This window comes from Dipteris shenzhenensis, chromosome 4 (assembly GCF_047967505.1).
Source record: "Dipteris shenzhenensis isolate YYH24624 ecotype China chromosome 4, Dip_SZ_1.0, whole genome shotgun sequence".
In the NCBI taxonomy this organism is placed as follows: Eukaryota; Viridiplantae; Streptophyta; class Polypodiopsida; order Gleicheniales; family Dipteridaceae; genus Dipteris; species Dipteris shenzhenensis.
In genome coordinates, this window is record NC_141599.1 from 904885 (window position 1) to 925521 (window position 20637).

At 46.1% G+C, this 20637-nt stretch overlaps 1 protein-coding gene across 1 annotated transcript in view; it reads left to right on the top strand.

The window, feature by feature from the left end:
• Nucleotides 1-7964: 7964 nt before the first annotated feature.
• LOC147902304 (RNA helicase family protein) overlaps nt 7965-20637 on the top strand; it is a 236498-nt gene continuing 223825 nt past the window's right edge. Inside the window, exons 1-6 of the mRNA XM_087373377.1 lie at nt 7965-8291; nt 18543-18648; nt 18813-19006; nt 19548-19604; nt 20202-20252; nt 20381-20534. Of these exons, the coding sequence (XP_087229503.1) occupies nt 7995-8291; nt 18543-18648; nt 18813-19006; nt 19548-19604; nt 20202-20252; nt 20381-20534 (859 nt within the window). The 5' untranslated portion in view covers nt 7965-7994. The remainder of the gene's footprint in view (nt 8292-18542; nt 18649-18812; nt 19007-19547; nt 19605-20201; nt 20253-20380; nt 20535-20637) is intronic.

Below are 20637 nucleotides of genomic sequence, written 5' to 3' on the forward strand. Positions count from 1 at the left end.
AGAAATCCAATGAAATGATCCCAGATTCAAGAATGAAGGTGTTTCCAAGTCTTGAAGTGAAATGGACACCAAAAGCAAGGAATAATTGCCTCTACAATTCAATACGGAGTCTCAATCATCGAACGGAACAAGGAAAAGCTTAAAAAATGACTTTTTCTTTGAAAACAATTAACAGGCTCTCAAAACCATTTCGCAAAACCAAAGTGACTCTGCACACTCAGATGCAAGTAAAGTCACCCAGAAAGCTTCCCACAGAGCTTCTCCTTCCTCCCACAGAGCTTCTCCTTCCTCCCACAGAGCTGCTAAGCTTCTAGGCATTCACGCACGCTCAGCTAGATCACCCAGGCTCTGATACCAGTTGAGAGTGCTCTTAACGGAAGCAAGAACGAAAGAAGGAGAGAGAGAGAGATAGAGAGCCACACAAGTTTTGGTGGGTGCAAAACACCCTAATCTTCTTTTTCATTCACTTATATATGCATTTGAGTATTGTACATAACCGGGGTAAAGGCACAGTGACCTTTAACCCCCACAAAAAGCACACCCCCGCCCCCACATAAGGGGAATACAATATTGTGCGATCTCAAATGCACTCACCGCTTAGAGATGTGTGGCTCCAACAGCTCAACGATTGTGCGATCCACTCCCCCTATGCATACAAGGGCCACGACTAAACACTCCATTACCACAACACAATGGCATATCAAGTGCTCAAAGAGCTAAAAGTCCAAGAATCTCTCGTAGTGACATGTCTTGGATCCATGGTGGCAGACCACCTCCCCTGTCACCTAAACATGAGGCTACTAGAATAATTCCTCTAGGCCTACAACTCCAACACAAATGTCGGCATCCTGTGCGATGCGATAGGCACTGTCTACTTCTACCACCCCAACGTGGATGTGGTGTGAGCTGCCTTCGACCTCCCAGTCATCGCCAATGACTAATACGCTCATAAGAAGAAGATGCTTGAGGACCTCAGTGAAATTTGTAGATACGATCGTAAAAAGAGCAAGGGGCACATCCATTTTTTGGAGATAATCAAGCAAGAGTTGGAAAAGTCAGCACAAGCTCTCTAGTGGTTGACCCAAGCCAAACATATGAATCACCACCAATCTATCATGCCCAACATCTTGGCAAGACTAGCAGCCCCCCAAGTCACCAACTAGGTGGATTATTTTTGTAATCAGATGCAAGAGGACCTCAAGACACACGGCGAGGTCCTCGGCAACCCCATGCTGTACATGTTAGTTCTTTATTATATGCAGTAGCAGCAAACGCCAATCAGCTATGGGTTGGCCGACAAAGCTACCACAGGACTAGTACCAGCCAATGAAGAGGAGACAGTGGTGGCCCCAAAGCGATTAATAATAGAGCCTAGCGCCACTCTGGCCAATCGCTCTGCTCAGCCACCACCGGTCCGCAGTCAGCTGCTCGCCCAATATGAGGATTGATAGGTGCAAGATTCTTGTGCAGATAGCACCGCATGGACCACTCTGATTTTCGCTCCAAGGGCAAGTTCATAACCCAGGACCCCATCCATGTCGACAATCTCCCTGGGGACGAGACAATCCACATTAGCCTCCACCCAGGAGCTCAAGATGTTCAATCCACCCCCTCTGCACCCCAAGTCTCGTCGGCTTTAGCACCACTGCCCACCACCCTCAAGAGACCACCTCCTTCATCACCAGCTCCTCCTCGTCCCCATGGGCAAGCCTCACCAAAGACCTAAGGTTCTGTAGTGCACCCTAATATCAGGCAACGAGTCGGTATAGCAACATGTCTGCCGAGCAACTCTCCCGCACCGCTCAGATGGAGCTGCAACTATTCGATGTGATGGCCCAGCTCCCACAGATGGCACACACCATTCTATAGAGACGGCAGGAACATGCTCCTCCACTCTCCTCCAGGCACAATTGTCTGCATGCGACAACCACACATTGATGGTCACCACCCAAGCTACAGGGCAAACTGCCCTCGATCGAGTGGAAGAGTATCGCAACAAGGCCGAGGAGCTGGAGCTCTCTGTTACAAAGTTCAAAGACGAGCTCGTAGCCAGTGAATACGTGGTCCAAACCCTCATGGACTAGGTAGACAAGGCAAATTCCCGCCTCTGCACCGCAAACGAACAACGGGCGCAAGCCGAGGCACAGCAGGCCAAAATCTAGGAGGTATACGACCAACAAATTCAGACCCTCTAGGATCTCTTGGCACAAGAACGAGTAATAACAGTTTCTATGCAAGAAGATAACGATCATCGGCGTACCTTTAGCCACCCAAAGGAATCCGCGCTGGAAGACCGAGAGTAACAGGAGTTTCAAATGTACCAAGAGCTCTAAACGTAACTAGCCACGTATACCCTTGCCCCACGCACTATCTCCCAAACTGTGCTTTGCATTGCTCTCACAAGGAGTAGCTTGGAGTGGAGGCTCCGACGGCATTCCTTCAAGATCCCCACGACACATGAGTCACCGTTGAGATAACACAGTAGGTAATCCAAGGTTGATACTTGGGGTTGATATTTTTTGCTAGAGTTGGATTTTTTAAAAACTCTCCTAGCCCTTGAGTGATATGTTTATGATAGTTCATGGTAGTTTTTTCTTTATACATACTTGCATATGTCTACTTGTTGATTGAGACGCTAGTCTCCCCGACAACGGTGCTAAATGTTGGCTCTTTCCTACAGCTTTCGCAAGAAGAGCAGGGTGTTCCAAGTATGTAGAGTTTCGAGGCATTTTGTCACCTACAGATATATCAGTGTCATCGTTTGTAGTTGTTGTCACTATTTCTCCCAAATGCAGGCTCCGAGGGTGTTGGTCACCTACAGTCATGTTGTTGCTCGTTGTAGCATAGGGGTTCACAAGTGTAGCATATGGGTCCTCGGGCCATATTCTGATGAGAGGTATCGGCTAAAGTGTGGAAAACAGATCTCATGCGCAAGTGGGTGAGAAAGAGGGCTTGATCACAATGATGTATGGAGGCTCTTGCCTCCATGGGAGTTCAAGGGTTTAGAAGGGGTTGTAGGGTTCGAAAAGGGGACAGGGTTGAGAGAGCTATCTAGGAGTTCCAGGGTTCAGAGGGGGTTGCAGGGTTTAGGAGGAGTCTAGGGTTGAGGAGTAAAGAGCTAGTCTCCTTCGCGACTTCAAGGGGTAAGGGCTGAGGAGGAGGGACAAGGGAGAAGGAAGGAAGAGGAGGAGGGAGGAGGAGGAGAGAGGAGGAGGGAGGAGAAGGGAGGAGGAGGAGGGAGGGAGAAGGAAGGAGGGAGGAGGTAGGAGGAGAAGGAGGGAGGAGGAAGGAGGAGGAGGGAGAAGGGGAGGAGGAGGAGGAGGAGGAGGGGGGATGAAGGAGAGAGGAGGAGGAGGGAGTACAAAGGTAGGCAGTGCAAGGGTAAGGGCATGCTAAACCACAATAGTGTAAGAGAGCATGAATGCAATGGAGATCAATCACATGAACCCAATAGTGAGCTTGAACACTGAACCCCCCAGAGTGGGAGCTTCATTCCATTGAGAGATATTTATACATCTTGGGCTCTACACAATCCGTAGGTACCTCCGTGGTGGGACCTCTTTTGTAGGAGACCTTTTGAACAAGAGTCTCTCCACTTTTGGGGGGGACCTTTTGGGTCTCTACACAACGTGGGGGGACCTTTTGGGTCTCTACAAAAAGTGTAGGATTTTAGTATTTCTTTCTCTAGATTTAGTCTTTTTCTCTCTAGATCCTGATTTTGCAAGTATGATTGGATCTTTTATAGAGAGCATTTTGGATATCCTCATCCTTTAAGATTCATCATACCATCTTTCACGCTCAAGATATTACAAGCAAAGCTTTGTCGCTACTCTACACACACAGCGCGCTCATCGTTGTTGCCCTCGACTGCATGTCTAGCCCTTGTCGCCATAGGATTTACAACTCCCCTAGATCGATTTGATTACCCGGGTTGTAGGGTTTAGGAGGAGTCCAGGCTTAAGGAGTAGAGAGCTAGTCTCCTTCGAGACTTCGAGGGGTAAGGGTTGAGGAGGAGGGAGGAGGGAGGAGGAGGAGGCATGAGGAAGAAAGAGGAGGAAGGAGGGGAGGAGGAGCAGGAGGGAGAAGGAAGGAGAGAGGAGGAGGGAGGGTAGGGGGACCTTTTGGACAAGAGTCTCTCCACTTTTGGGGGGGACTTCTCTACACAAAGTGGGGGGGACTTTGAGTCTTTACACAAAGTGGGGGGACCTTTTGGGTCTCTATACAAGGTGGGGGGACCTCAAAAAGTGTAGGCTTTTAGTCTTTCTTTCTCTAGATCCTAATTTTGCAAGTATGATTGGATATTTAATAGATAGGATTTTGGCTATCCTCATCCTTTAAGATTCATCATACCATCTTTTAGGCTCAAGATATTACAAGCGTGCCGCTACTCTACTCACACAATACTCTCATCGTTGTTGCCCTAGACTACACTTTTGGCCCTTATTGCCACAGGGTTAATAGTAGTATAAGTGTAGCTTAGGACCTCGGGTCATATTTCGGTGAGAGACATAGGCTTAAGTGTGGGAGCAAACATCGCGCATGCTTGTATGAAAGGAACGTGCATCGCCCATTGGGGGTTGAAAGTTTTAGAAAGAGTTTAAGGGGTAGAGGGAGGTTTAGGGTTCAGAAGGGGTTCCAAGGTTTAAAAGAGGTTTTAGGGTTCCAAAAGAGTTCCAAGGTTCTAAAGGAGTTTAAGGGTTAGGAGGATTTAAGGTTCAAAGTAGAGTACATGGTGGAGAACTCCTCTTCCTTGTAGATCATAGAGGTCAAGGGTTGAGGAACTAAACTAAGAGAGTAAGGGTGTCAAAGTAGCATAGGAGTGGGAGAGGAAGAAGGTGTAAGAGCATGGGGGTGGGGGAAAGAGAGGAGAAGGGAGGAGGAGAGGGAGAGAAGGAGTTGCAAGGTTGGAGGAGAGGGGAGTAGGAGGCAAGGTTAGGACATGATTTTGGATGTGGAGTGCAAGGGAGCATGGAAACTTGGAGACAATTGCATGGAACACCAAAGTAGAACTTAACACAATGCCCCAAAGAGTATGGGCTTCATTCCATTATGGGGTATTTATACAAGTTGGAGAGCTTCTCTCTTTGCATATAGGAATTGTAAGACATTCTCTCTCTACATGTAGAACTTGCATCTAGGATGTGCATATAGAAGTTGCATATAGGAGTTGCATGTAGAACATGCATGTAGGAGTTGTATCTAGGACTTGCATGTAAAACATGCATGTAGGAGTTGCATGTAGGACTTGCATGTAGAACATGCATGCTGAGGATTCCTAAGAGGGATTATTCCTAGCCTTATGCAAGTACAAGTGGAGCTTTGCCGCTACTCTACACACACATTCTGTGCACAAAGATAACAATTGGACTCTCCTTTGCCTTTTGAACATTGTTGTAGGCAGTATCTCGTGCAGCTCCAACCTTTTGAGAGATTGTGTCACCTACAGATTGCAAGTAGCCCACTCCTTGGCGATTCGTTTGCATTGCATTGTCACTAGTGCATTGCCAACCATTAGGTACTCGACGACGGCCTGCAAGGTAGGTTGAATACGCACGTCGTACTAGGTACTTTTTCAAGACCAGTTTAACAAAACCTTGTAGCAACTCAATGCCAGAACTTATCACCTGATGGTTCAAAACTTTTTGACGTTCCAATGTGTGACACCCCAAACAAACCCTAAGTTAGACTTGCCTTGGGATGTTTCCTCTTGCTTTTCTACTTTCGTATGCATGACTTCTTCTTGCTTTATAGATCTAGAAGCTACCATTTTGGCAAATGCTGGCATGCTGAAAGTGTGTCCTACCTGTCGATGAGTAGAGCTCTGTACAAAAGCAAAAGTGCCCATCTCGCTTGGACGAAAAAGTTTTGGCTAGAAGCGGGTTAGTAATGGCACTTCCTGGATACGTTCCCAAGGAAATGGGGACATCCCCAAGGTGTGTTGTTCGATCAACCAAGACATTGTTCAAAAGCCAACTCTTCCAACTCTCACACGGAACCACCAAGGCACCCACAACGTTTTTCCACCTCTCACACGACACAAGAGAGGCACCAATGTGAGACGTAATCTTGGTGAGAGGGATGAGCTTCATGGAGTTGTGAGTCCCGGGATGGTAATGTCGAGAAAATCTGAGGTTGGCAAAAGGAGCTACAGGAGCTGTAGGGTGTAAAAATCTAAATAAAACCGCTATCTCGAACGAATTTCATCGTTTCATGAGATACGATAAAACTTGGAATCATCAGGGGATGAAGGACATGAAGAGACAATGGAAGATAGATTTGCTCTTTGTTTACCTTCAGCGTCTGCCTTTTGTTGATTTTGTCTGACAACAATTGGACGCTCCTTTCCTTTAGGGTTCCGTGCAATACGATGTTCAAAGAAGGTTGCGGTGACACATTCAAGCTGATGACTCTACAGAAATCAAAAGCCATCATAGTAGATGGAAGATTCAAGAATGGAGGAACACGTTTCCATAATCGTTTCCAGCAAGGCGCCTCCCTTGAGGAGCGTTATACCCTTTGAAAGCCATGTGGCTAGCCTCTGATCGACACCTTCAAAGAAGGTTGCGATGAGACATTCAAGATGACTGCATAAATCGATATTCATCATAGTAGGTGGAAGATTTGAGAACGGAGGAATGCGCTTCCATAGCCGTCTCCAACAAGGCGCCTCCCTTGAGGAGCCACCAGGTTACTATGCCCTTTGAAAGCCCTAAAATCGACACCTCAAACTTACAAATAAGTAATAGAAGAAGAAGAAGTATTACTATCTTAGGACATATGGTATACAATTTTCATAGGAATCCAAGTTTTTGAAGCAATCTTCAAAGGATAGTTTCAATTACTTTAAAAGGATATTACTTACAAATAAGTAATAGAAGAAGTATTACTATCTTAGGACATATGGTATACAATTTTCATTGGATCTAAGTTTTTGAAGCAATCTTCAGAGGCAATGTATTACTATCTTAGGACATATGGTATACAATTTTCATAGGAGTCCAAGGTTTTGAAGCAATCTTCAAAGGATAATTTCAAACATGCTTTTGGAAAATACATTTTCTTAGAAAGTTCTAGTTTCTAAGGAAAGGTCTTAAAATTTCATTTTAACATAAAATGACTTTTTTTTCATTACTATTTAATATTAGAAAAATAAATATTATATGGTCTTGCAATATACTAAATACAGGTTGTCAATTAAATGTTGCATCTCCAGTGTAACTCCACTTAATTCTTTCAAAACAAAGTTGAACTTAGTAATAATTTAGTTGAGTATGTCAATCTAATTTCCCTTATGTACAAATTTTAATATTTATATTGTAGTATTGAACCTAGATTTTTAAAATCTTCCTTAAATTTGAATTTATATTGACATGGGAAACGAGCAACCTCTAGGGTAAGGGGGTTGGTACTATGGAGGGCTGCACTAATCCAGAATTTGGAATTCAAATTCGAAGCTATCGCAATCATCAAGTAGTAATAGGGCACTAATTTTTGTTATAGAAATTCTGAAAAGTTTATGGAAGCTAGAAAACTATGAGAGCCAATGCTTATGTCGGGTGAGGGCTAGTACCAAGGCATTGTTCTTCCAAAAAATGGTGAAGGATAAAAATATCCCGATGCATATTTTCTCACAATCATGAATGACACATGAGAAACAAGAAATATGCATGAAGAAGCACCCATGCAAATGATATATGTGTGCTTGAGTGTATTTATGTATATATTTAAATTTAGATGAATAAATTGATATTTATATTTATGTGTCCTTTCCTTTGAAAATATACGAATTGATATTTATATTTATGAATAATGTAGATATGAGGTATATGCCCTTTGCTTTGAAAATATACCAATATCAAAGAAGCAAAGAAAAAATGCCTCCCTATTGGACATTTTACCTGTTTGCTATTCTTAACTAGCTGGCTAAAGGTAAAGTAGTCAACATAAAAGTGAAGACCAAGAGCATCGTGTGCTCTGTGAGAGTGGAGAGAGGGATGGGTCCAAAGAAGAAGAAAGGAAGCTCGATAAGCGATGCAAATAAGAGCAGCACCAATCGTGGCCCTAAGGGTGCTGCTCACGTCCAAATTTCCGCTGAGAACGAACGTCGCTTGCGTCGCCTTCTCCAGAACACAGGAAGTTCTCTTCGAGGTTCCGCTTCCAACACTCCGGAAGCTCTCTCTGACTCGCAGAGGAAACAGGCAGCTAAACGACTTCGCAATATTTATGAGAAGTTGGCGTCGGAAGGCTTCTCTACCTCCCAAATTGAACGTGCTCTTGCAGCTTTGCCCGCGGTATTCTACTGTTTCCATGCTACGACTCAGCTCTGATGGTGGGCAGCTCACGAGAATGCACTCAGAATTTCGAAGCTTGTAACCCTATGTCCTGCAAGTCACCATCATGGATTGCAAATGACCCAAAAGAACCACCCAAAGGCAAAGGGTTCGAATGCGATCGCCCAGCCTTGTCCTCAAGCTTATTTTTGTTTCCCCTGAGTTGACCAGCTTGCGGTCCCTATGAGATGCTGATGTGCTTGCTTGTCCCTCTCGTTTCTCCTCGAGTAGCATGTCGATTTGTGACATCCCAAGGGATCAAGATAGCCCTTAAGATAACTTTCTTCTCCTAGAGTAGCATATCGGTTTGGGACATCCTAAGGGATCAGGATATTCGCAAAGAGGGGCTTGTGGAAGAAGAAGTTGTGAACCCACCTCCACTTCAGCTGTTCTTGTTAGTGGTTGATGTGCTGTTCTTACTTGAACTCTAGAAAACATATAAGTTTCCAATACATGCAACGTATAAGTTTCCAAAACATGCAACGCCAGTTCTTTGCATTACTATCTACGTTATTGTATAGGCACTTTCACTCAAAAGAGTGGAATATGAGACGTCTCAGTAAGAAAAACATAAAGCGTGGGAAAGCTAATTCTATATTGTTTGCGTGTGGCTTACAAATTTATCTCAACCAGAGTATGAGAATTGATAGTACAGGCGAGAATGGTTGATCTGTATCTCGGGCAGTAGCCATGACGAACCAAGGAGGCTCTGTTGAAGTGGCCAAGGAGTCACTTGAACGTGTGTCGAACCTTCCTTTGCTTGATCTCCTCAAATGACTCTCCCTCTCCTCTTCTCCCTTTGGGCGGAGTAGAGAAACGAGGAGATGATGATCCCGTTCTTTCTTTGCCTCCGGAGCTGTGCACTCTCTTGGCTCCCTAGCTTCTTGAGCCTCATGATCGCGCTCTTCCTTTGGCCTTTTGAGCTGCTCTCTTGTGCTCTCTGGCTGCCTGCTCATGATCATCCCGTATCTCGTAGAGCTGAAGCATGCGTGCAAAAAGGCGCTCTGATTGCTGATTTGCTGCATCTGTCTCTGCATTATGGCTTACATCATGGCTACCATGACGGAAGCTGTTACGGGGGCCTCAACGACCGGGGGTGATATCTGTGGTGGACGGCCTGGGGAAGCAATTTCTTCCTCTACACTGAAGTTGGACTTGTCACTAGTACTCATGGTGTCCCTTCCGGATCTTGCCTGTATCATAAAATAGTGGCTATCCCTGAACTAAACCTCACTATCTCATGAAAAAAAGAACTGAAGCTATGATACCAATGTAGCAGGGAGAAGACTTACTCATTCTCTCTCTCCCCAACTAACTTCTGTAATTGAACAGAGATAGAAACTGAGAGAATAATGCATTCAGAAAGACACAAGTGGAAGCTGTGAATTGAGGAAGAATGGGCTCCTCCAAAGAGGGAAATAAATTGTATAAATGTCTGCCCCAAGGGATGAATGCAACTGTAAAAAGAAAGAGGGAAAAGTACTGTATGGAAGGAAGATCCTTCACTGCAAGGGGATGGATAAAATACTATAGACCCTGCTGCTGCTGCCCAAGCGATAAACCCTATAGATGCTGCAGATGGGGGCTGATCCACCGCTCCCTAATCTCGGCCTAATCCTGCCATAGAACAGTGCTACTGGTTGAGGACTTGTGCCACAACTCAAGCCTGAAGGTGGATGAAATGAGCGTCCGTGAGGACTTCCTTATATAGGCCCCTAGGGCCCTTGAATTGGCTGACCAGGCCCCTAGAGGGCCCTGCATATCCTGACCCAGGGTTGAGTATGTTCCGACCAGACGACCTGCTGGTTGGCTGCCGCGTGGCACGCTCCTGTCTGCTGCTGACGTGGCTCCTAGCGCTGCCTTGTAACGTTGTCGCGGCGGCCATCAGGTTACCAGTTGCACAGCCCTAGCCAGCATCGACACGGGCTGCAGATGCTTGTGACATTAGATTTTCTTGAACACTACATGACCAAATATCAATTTCTTAGTGGGGTTTCATGCCAGTGCTCATCCAAGCCAAGGGTGATTTAATAATAGAAGGCAGGCATGAGGGTGTTAATGTATCCTAGAGGCATGTGCGGTCATGGATCAACCAAACAGGTACCACTCGCGGTGGGTATGGTGATTCAGACTGGGCTGGAGATTGGAATACTAGCTGGTCTACTACAAAATACTTTTTCTTGACTATGGTGATGGATCCTGTATCGTGCTATCATTGCACACCAGGCAATCACATCTCGACTAGGTAACTCATCAAATACTCTGTGTGCCTCCTGTAGACTCCTGCATTTGGCATACATGTCAATCAGAGTGCTCCCAATATCTACATCTGATACCAGTCCACTTTTAATTATTTTGTCATGCAACAGCCTTCCGGTCCCTAAGGCTCTTATGCTGCACGAGCTTTTAAGGTGCTCAAATAAGTGACTTTGCCAGGAATTGTAGCCTCCTCCCCCTGGGCATTCCCTAGACTTCAAAACACAATTCAAGCATTTGTTTCAAGGTCATGCGTGGCTTCCTGAACCTTTAGCCATGTCTATCTTCTCGTCTGCAGAAAATTCTCGCATGATGAACTTTGTTGGCTCGCAGATGCTCATAACAGTACAGCAATCTATCATTGAGATCGAGAGACTCAGGGACCAGGATCCGGGATCCCAGTGGCTTAGGGATCGCCTGGAGTGTATACGCTTGGAGCTACAGGATATGGAGGTTCGCAGAGCAGAGTTCTCATATTAGTCTTCCAGGGCCAGGTGGGTCCAGCAGGGAGAAAGGATGACCTGACAGTTCTTTCAGGCCACCGGACCACGGTCTGTAGGAGCCCAGCTTCAATGGCTTGGAGACCCAAAGGGACACATGCGCACGGACCCGTAGGAGATCCTTGAGCTGACTACAGCCTTCTACGGCCAGCTTTTTCAATGATCCATACAATGAGATGTGAGAGTTGAGACATGAAGGCCAACTTGGATGAATCCAAGGTCATGATCTTTAACACTAATCAGGCTCGGATTCAATGCAAGGCCCTCATACTTACGAAGGAGCAGGTTGAGATAGTCAAATCCTATATCTACATAGGGTGCCTTTTCACATGCCCCAAGTATACTAAGACACCGACAGCACGTGTACAATTGAACAGAGGACATGCTTCTATGTTGAGACTAGAGAGATAGTGTTTCCAGGGACACACTCAGCATGTGAACATGAGATCACTTCTCTTTGAGACTCTAGTTCAACCAGCAGCCCTCTATGCAGGGGCTTTTTGGTAGTTGACCTTAGAGATTATGAGTGGACTGGCTCTAAGAGACTACAGATCATGATCCATCCCCACATGATGTGGGGAAAGGGATGCATGCCACACGACATTATCCTAGTAGAGTTTTGCAGTGAGACCTCTCCACGCATGTATCATTCCAGATAATTACATATCAAGATGAGTCAGATAGTTTGGCTGGACAAATGCATGGTGATAGAGAATTCCATGTGGGATCCTCGCATTCTCCATGCAAGCTCGTAGGTGGATGGAGATGAGCAGTGCTAGAAGCACATGGCGGGCCAGCACAGCCACCATGTTCTCTGGCTTCGCCTCCACTCCTGTTGTCAACTTCCACAACTTCCGAGCCGCTAAATGACTCGGAAGTTGTCCTGCGGCTTCGCCTCTACTCTTGTTGTCAACTTCCACAACTTCCGAGCCACTAAATGACTCCGGATCTTCACTTTCCAGATTGGTCCCGTCCAGATTCCCAGACTCTCTGAAGTTAGGGATACTGAATGAGAGAAAACTGGGGGAGGAGGAAGGGAGAGTAGGGACTGAAGAGGCTGTAGCAGTCAACATCTCTGCTGTTATACCACACAGCAAAGTCAACGAAACTCAATTTTCAGTAGACCAGAACTCTAAACGCACCTGAGTGAACTTGAGTCACCCTCCTTCTCGCAAGGGCATTGTCCTCCGGTCGTGGAGGTCGATTCCCAAGAACGTCTGAATCAGGGTCGTCCTTCAGCAAGGTCCCTACCTTCAGGCTCCCACACCTGTGAGCCTCCTACTTGGGCTCTGATACCATGTTAGAAATGACCCAACAGAGGGTACACATAGTGGAAGACTGATAGTAATGCCCAGGAGCTTACACAGTGTGTGTGTGGGGTGTGGTAACATAGTTCTTAACTTATGTGCATAGATGTGCAAGTGAATAAATAGACAATGCTTAGAAACAAATATAGAAGCAACGCTTTATATTTCCGATCTCTGAGCCCGCATGCTCCACCTCGGGCATATGTAGACTCTCTGTCTACATCCCTTCCACCTTGCTGTCCAGAAGCCAGCCTAGGTGGGCAGCACCTTGAGCTCAGTCTGCAGCCCTATGTCAGCCTCCTTCTCCTCTTGTGTCTAGGTCCAAGGGTGGGCTTGCTGCTGCTGCTGTCTGCTCCCCAACTGCTGCTCCAAGTGAATAGATATGAGGGCCTGGAGGCTCTCCTTTTATAGGCCCAAGAGCCTGGCCAGCCAACCGACCCAGCAGCCCTAGAAAGGGCCGACTGCTGGTGGGTTCAGCCCCCTGCCTCTTGCCGACCAAAACCGACCCCCTTGGGGTCAACCTACTGACCAGGCCGAGGGGTTTGCCAGCCCATTTGCTGGCCTCTGCTCCCCCGCCTTGCCACGTGGCCCTGCGCCACTGTTTGCCTCCATGTGAGGCCTGTTCCAGCCTGCTGTGTTGGCCTGCCATGTGCTTCTAGCACGCGCCTATGAGCCCTGCATGTCTCACCTCCTGCCAGGTTACTTACCAGGCCCCAAAGCGCTGCTGTTCTTGCTGAGGTCATTGTGCCTTGTCTAGCGCTTGCTGCAGGTCAAGATCCTGCCCACAACCCTTTCCATCCGGGTTGCCTATTACATCCCGCCATGAAGGCGCCTTGAGCTGCCTCTGCCAGGCCCTTCACTGGCACCTGGGTACCATGCTTTTGTGCTTAGGTTCACCCCCCTCATGCGCTCCTCATATGGGGGCTTACAGATGGGGAGGTGACCATTCCAACAATATGGGCGTAGTAAATCATTCATAAGCATAAGAATGTAGCCGGAGCACTGGTCAGCCTAAATGGCATTACCAAAAACTCGTAATGTCCAAACTTGCTTTTGCTTTTTATCCTCGGTTCTTATCCGGATTTGATGGTAGCCACTCTTACGATCTATCTTGCTGAAAATTATGGCTCCATGTAATGCATCTAGCAAATCATCAATCCGAGACATTGTATACTTGTGCTTAATAGTGATATTGTTCAATTCAGTGTAATCTATACAAAGACGAAAAGTATCATCCTTTTTCTTCTTCAATTTCACTGGCCAAGAAAAAGGTGAGAAACTGGGCTGAATCTACTTCATCTTGAGGCATTCTTCTAGTTGCCTTCGCACCTCAGCTTCTTCAATTAAACTTAGCCGACAATTAGGCCTATTTACAGACTCTACCCCTGGGATAAGTTCAATCTTGTGTTGAACACTCCGCTCTGGAGGTAACCCATAAGGTAACTCATCCCTAAAATAATCAAAGAACTTTGATCAGCCAACTCGGCCATCTCCCCATCTTGGGTAACATTAGTGCTAGTCGATGGACCATCAATCGACCCTACCGATGTTGTACAAAGAAACCAAAAATCTCTTTGGAGTTTTCGGACTTCCATCACAGAAACTAGTGGTCCTTGAGGTAAATCCTTTTGCCTTTGCTGGATTCTTCTTCGAATGCCATGCCTTTCCAAGGCTATATCTGCGTGAGCAAGTTTGAGCATTTCAAAATCCAGCTTCTCCGAATAGTCCTGAATTGAAAGCTCTAACTGGGTAACACTTTGGTCCCATACTTCAGTTGAACTTCCATCTGCCATTCTGAGGGTATAAGCATAGTTAGATGTTCTAGTCTTCTTTCTTTTTTTTGGGGCAAAGAAAGGAATCTTCTATTAATGCTTGAAAAAACTTCATACAAAACAGCAGCCTTGAAGGTGTTGAGTATGGAAAACCGGATCAAGGCTGAAAGAAAAAAACCAGCCTGTTCCAAAGAAACCCAGCTCACTGCCTAGGGAGTCTCTGGTATAGGGGCTAACAGCCAGGTGGGGGGACTATACAGCCAGTGAATCCCTCAAGGAGTAAAAGTGTAGAAAACTCTTGCAAGCCAAGCCTTGCTGAAATGTGCGCACCTCGCGACAGTTGCTCTAGAGCCCGAGGTCCCACGCTTTTAGGTGGAGTGCAAGGTGTAGATGATATATTGCCAGATGGCTACCTTGAAATGGCGACCAAGGTAGCCGAGGGTGGAATCGGATGCTCGTCCATCACCAGACTACAGCGAGCAACCCAAATGTTCCATGCCGTGATACTAGCTACTACCTCCCACATGCTATCCTCCGGAGGGGATGAGGATTTGGGCCATCAGGAGGGGCCGCCTCATGGAGCTGTATCCTCTGAATGCTTTGACTGTGTATCCGGTAAGCAGAAGAAACCTCATCAATCTGTAACGTGTGACCTCCCTGAGTCAACCAAGCCACTATCTGTTGGCAAGGTCACCTCCCCATCTGTAAGTCCCCAAATGAGGAGTGCGTGGGGGAGGGAGACCTAGGGCAGGATGTGCCCAAGAGAGAAGAAAGAGAGGGGGCTGCCACATGGGCAGCACCTCACAGGATTGGAACATGCAGATGGCGTCAGCATGGCGAGGGTAGTGGGCAGGTGAAGGGCCTGCAACAGACCCTGATGATGGCGCGGTACAGGCAGGTCAGGACAGCAGGATGTACAGGAGTACGGCGTAGGACACGTGGCTGGGAAGAGGACCTGGCAGAGGCTCAGATATGGCAGGATGTGCAGGCCCAGATATGGAGCAGCAAATATGGCTGTTAGTGGGCAGAAGGCAGGCCTTATATAGGCTGGATCCTTGCCTTGAATGGAGGGCCAAAGGGCCCTGGAAGTTTGGGCCAAAAGCCCTGGGTTGTGTGCCCTTATAGGGCTGGACCAGCCACAGACTGGTCGGCCAGTCTGCTGCAGGCTGGTCGGTATTTTGCCAGCCCCCTTGGGGCCTATATAGAGAGGCCATTGGGCCTCATTCAAACATCCAACAGCTCAGCAGAACCAGCAGCAGACAGGAGCAGCCAGAAGACATTTTCTTGGGCCTCATCTTGGAGGTGAAGGAGAGTAGAAGGTGTGCTGCAGACTGAGCTCTCAAGGGCTGAACCTTGGCTGTCTCTCAGGGCAGCAAGGTGTTGTGATCTGGACGGAAAGTCTACAGAAGCTCCAGGTGGAGCACGCGGACTCGAGTCTAGAGATAGCCAGCAGATAGGAGAAGGACCTTGTGGTAAGATTAGAGGACCACATCATTGGTGGGACTCTAGATCTGTCTCTTTTGTATTGTGTCCATATTTGTGGACGGAAATATATATTTTGGTGGTTTCTCTATCTGGTTGGTTCATTGTCTATTGATGAGTCTGCACATCTATTGAATGCACATAAGTAAAGAAGTTTGTGATTCCACACCCACCGCACACTGTGTGAGCTCCTGGGCATTACTATAAGTCTTCCGCTATGCGTACCCTCTGTTGGGTATTTGCTAACACTATCCCCCAGTGTAGTCCCTCCGAAGGCTTTGCATGTGAGTCATAATTCTGAGGGCTCCCATCCAAATCCTCACTACGCTACAATAGCTCTAGAGGCAGTGAGGGATCGTCTCAAGAAAGAAAGAAATACAACAGAGCGACAATGACACTGCCCTTCTATCCGCATCTGCTCCAACCACGTGCCAATGGGTAAGCCTCTGTGGGTGGTCAGCCAGAAGAAGTTGGAGATCTTCCTCGGCCGCAAACTGGACCATAGACACGTCTAAAACTTGGAACGGACCTCTTGGGGCACTCTATGGGCCACCCAATGCCTCTCCCTTGAAGGGGTCCAAATTGAAGAGTCCATCTGAAGCCTCTTGCCAATCCGTGTGGTGTAGGACTAGAAGGGCACCTCGTCTGCCTGCTCGGCGAGGCCGATCCTGGAGGGCCAACACCATGCTCTTGGATCCCACTGGACCTCCCTCAGGGGCCTACCTTCCCAAAGCTAGGGGCGCCGTCTGGGGGCATCTGCTCTGGGATGCTAGGAGGATCAATGTGCCACTCCTTTCGCAATCGGCCCACCACTCTGATCATGTGCCAATGAATCCCATCCAGACTCCCGTCCATCTCAGGGTCTTTCTTAGTGAGTGCCTGAAGTAGGCCTCCATGTCCCACACGGAGAAAACCAAGCTGCGTGCTGTCTCGTTGCATCATCATCCTCAAGGGGACCCCAGTCTGAGAAAGCTGACCCAGCCATATGCTGTCCATCCACATGCGAAGTCCCTCCCACTGAGACTTGGGGATGGCTAGGTAAATCTCTCTCATTCGCTGCCCTGCCCCTCGCATATGCGCTAATGCTCCAGGCCTCACCTTTGCCTCCATGGATAATCTGCTCCATCTGCCAAAGGAGCAGGCGAGGCCACTGTCCCACTGTGCCCATCCAGTGTGAGTTCGTTGCCCGGGCATACACCCATCCTGATCCTTGATATTCGGGTGCCAAATGAGGGGCTGACGCTTGAACTCCTCACTGCAACAACGGGGCTGAGCGCCCCCTGCTAATCTTTGCCAGACCCTATGGAGGCTCCTCATCAAGGGGAACCCTTCGCTGTAAGGGGGGCCTCTGAGAAAATCCATCTGGGTGAATGCATATGGACTAGTCTTTAGTTTCAGCCTCTTTACAAGCTTGGAGCTAATCACATTGTGTGTTGACGTTGAGTCAAACAACACAACGATGGCATGATTGACTGCTTGCCCTTTCATTTTAATTAACTCCGTATTGCTAAAATCTGTATACCTATTGCTACGGACTCAGATAGGATATTATCAGGTGCACGATGCCCGAACTTAGCAACATACACACACAATAACTCATTACATAGCTGAATCTGCATATGGTCCGGCTTAGGGACATCCCTCCATTTCCATGTCGCATTCTAAGGTCACCATGTCAGCCATTTGGCAATCCTTGTTACGTGGACAATCTTTCCTCTGATGAGATTGAAGGCATCCAAAATAGAAGCCTTCTATCCTCGCTTTCTCTATTTGTTCTGGTGTCAAATAAGATTTTCACCAAGCCCGGGAGTCACTTTTCTCTTCACTCTTATGGTGATGCTTGGTTTAGAAGGAGCCCTTGTTGGCTTTGCCACTAAGTTGTGAGGCACTACGCTTACTAATCCACTTCTTCTTAAACCCACTCTTTCTCGGGTACTTATATCGAGTCCCAACCTGCACAAACCCCTTGGCTTGTTACCTTTGGCGTCCTCATAGTTCAGGGCTATGGCTATGGCTATTGCTTTGTCTAGAATGCTTGCATATTTAACCCGAACTTCCATCTTGATTCTATCATTCAGTCCGAAAATAAAATCCTTTACTTGTACCAACTGAGGAAGAGGTTCATATACCTTCATTACACATTCTCTAAATTTTTCAAGCATTGACAAATTCCTCTTATGAAGGTTCCTATACTGATCCCAAGCTCGGGATACTTCATCAGGAGGCAAGAACAAATAGTGGACGCCACACCATCCTTTTGTTGTTTAATCCACCACCTATCCGCTGCCTCATTAAACATATGAGTGGTCTCGCGGATTTTCTTCATGTCATTTCTGATTTCACAAATGACAAAAGCTTCATCCCATATGTGCAACCAGGGTTCTATGACATCAGAACTATGTCTGCAAAATACTTTTTTGGCCTATTATTGGCTATATTAGATACCTTAGACCTCCTAGGCGTGACCTTATGTATACCGGTTTCAAGCTCCATCCGACTTTTCCTTTTCCCTCCCTGGATGGTCTTATAGACATACTATGAACCATCTGTCTAATTTTGGCTTGCTCTACATTTGCTTCTTGTTGCTGAGCCAGAATTTGTAAGCACAGTAAAATATAATACAAAGGTCGGTCCACACAAAATAAAATGTCCACCGACTCTTCCGAGGTCATGTTATCTCAACTAGAGCATAATAGGATCTGACTTTTCTTGGGGTGTTCTGAATGAAAGTTCAATCTGTTTTTTGGACAATTATTTCAAGCTAATCATTTTAATATGACCTGCACCATGATGTTGTGAACTTCAAAGAGTGTACATGATAAGGTGGGCTTTAAAGAATGCACTTTACTACCTTGCTGCAAGCAGGATGACACACATTCATTATATGTTCTACAGGGAGATGCAACAATGGAGGCTGTACTCGATTGGCTTTGTTTCAACCTATCAGGGCATGAATTGCCAATAAAATTTTCCTCTGGTGCTACATCTCAGGAAGTGGAAGGTGCTTTAAGATATCATTGCTCATTAAAGTGACATTGCTCTTCTTGATATACTCATCATGTCACAGTCTTAACATTTGTGATCTCAAAATATTTGCATCAGTTGGTGATTCAGCAAGTATTGTTAGATGTTTATTTAGCGTGGTTTTGTTTCTTGTCCACGTAGGTGCTTCTGTGCAGTTGCTAACTGCATCTAGAGCAGATTGGGTCCCATCATCAATCCACAGTGGAGTTTCTGAACGAGGTCTGCTACAGGAAAAATTTGTTCATATTCAGGAATCGCAGAAAGAAGACACGGATGAGGACACAATATCGCAACAAGCAGATTGGATCCGGAAGTATGTGGCTCAACAGGAAGAGGTCTGCTAGTGATGAGCACCTTGCATATATTATTTTAAATGTTTTGATCATGTTGGAAGTACTGTATGCAATCCTGTGAGTTTTACAAAACCCGTGATCTAGTTGAGGATGAACTGCCTATCCATTGGTAAGGCCATCAGTGAACGTAGACTTTTCTCACTATTTTCCTTTGACTAAAGGGGACCAAAGCACACGTTTTGGTAGGGTGTAGTGAGTGCAGGCTCTCTTTTTCATAATTAAGTAATCCTTTATGAAGATTCTAGGTGGCTTCATGAATGACTTTCTCAACCTTTTACACTGGTCCATTTATGACTATGAATGCCTTGTGATTTTTGAATCTTCAAAGATTAGAGGGTAGACTGGCTACCTTTTGTTTCTGTGCTTTTTGACTAATTTACCTTGCCATTTAGTAACGTCAGACACATCTTTGTTGAGCAGGTTTGAGCTGACAGTTAGATTTTATATAGATTTGGTATTTGTCATCCCAAATGTGGATTTTGTTGGTGCAAATTTTAAAAAATATGAATCACTTGTGTAACAGGAGCAAGATGGGAGTGGCAGCCCTTCCATGAGTAGTGATAATGATTTAGACTGGGAGGTATGACCTATTTCTACATATTTCAAGCTCTTTAGAAACTCCGCGGGTCTTTAGAAACCTAGTATAGTTGCTTATGCTTGGGCACTGATGACGACATAAGTGTTGCTTTGCTTGCTAAGTATGTCTTCCTTTTGTTTTTCATAAAATTTTTCGTTTACCTCTTTTTTCTTCTCTTTTATTTTCTGTGTAGATTTTTGATCTTTAGAACAACAAAAACTCTAAATTTGTATGATTGGACTTATTCTAGTCTTACAAAGGTATATATTTCTACATATTTCAAGCTCTAGAATCTTCGAGTTCGGGCATTTCCTTGGCTCTTGCAACACCAATGTCTCCACTTCTCTTTTTGCCTGGGCAAAATTTTGATGGCAAGAGGGATGCACTTAAATCTGTGGAAGATGTAGTCGTACTATTGAATTATTTTAGCTCTCTTGCTAGACTACAGACACTAGTGATTATGGGTTCAAATCTAGTAGGTTATCTAAGGTGCGACCAGATCTGGTGACCAAATTCTGATTTTCTTGGACGACTGTGATATCGTCCAAATTTTGAGGGAGGTAGATCACTTTTGTGACCGCTGTTCGTTCTTATCTCCAGGCCCAGGCAGACTCAAAACAAGAGGATCACCACCACAAGCATACTCGCTCTGTACGTATTAAGCTTTCATGCTTGGCCAAAGTTCACTTAATTTCAGAATGTATGCCTAATGTTTGGGACCATTACAATGTACAAAGAATAGTTTTTTAATAGTGCAAAAGATGTCTGCATCAATTTAGGCTGTAGATTCGGCTACTCGGGCTTCATCAATTGCAGTGGAGTTTCAAGCTGCAAAGGAGGCAGCACTGGCTGCAAAACAGAAAGGGGACAAGGAGAAGCAGGCTATGTCAGGGCGATTGATTCGTGAACTCAAGCAAGAAATGAACTCTATGGGTATCTTTTGTCCTTTCATAAATGCACTAGCATGAAGGCAAGCGCAGTGCAGAGATGTTACCTTAATCAAGCTTGCAGCCTGGTTGGATTTGTTTCAGTTTCT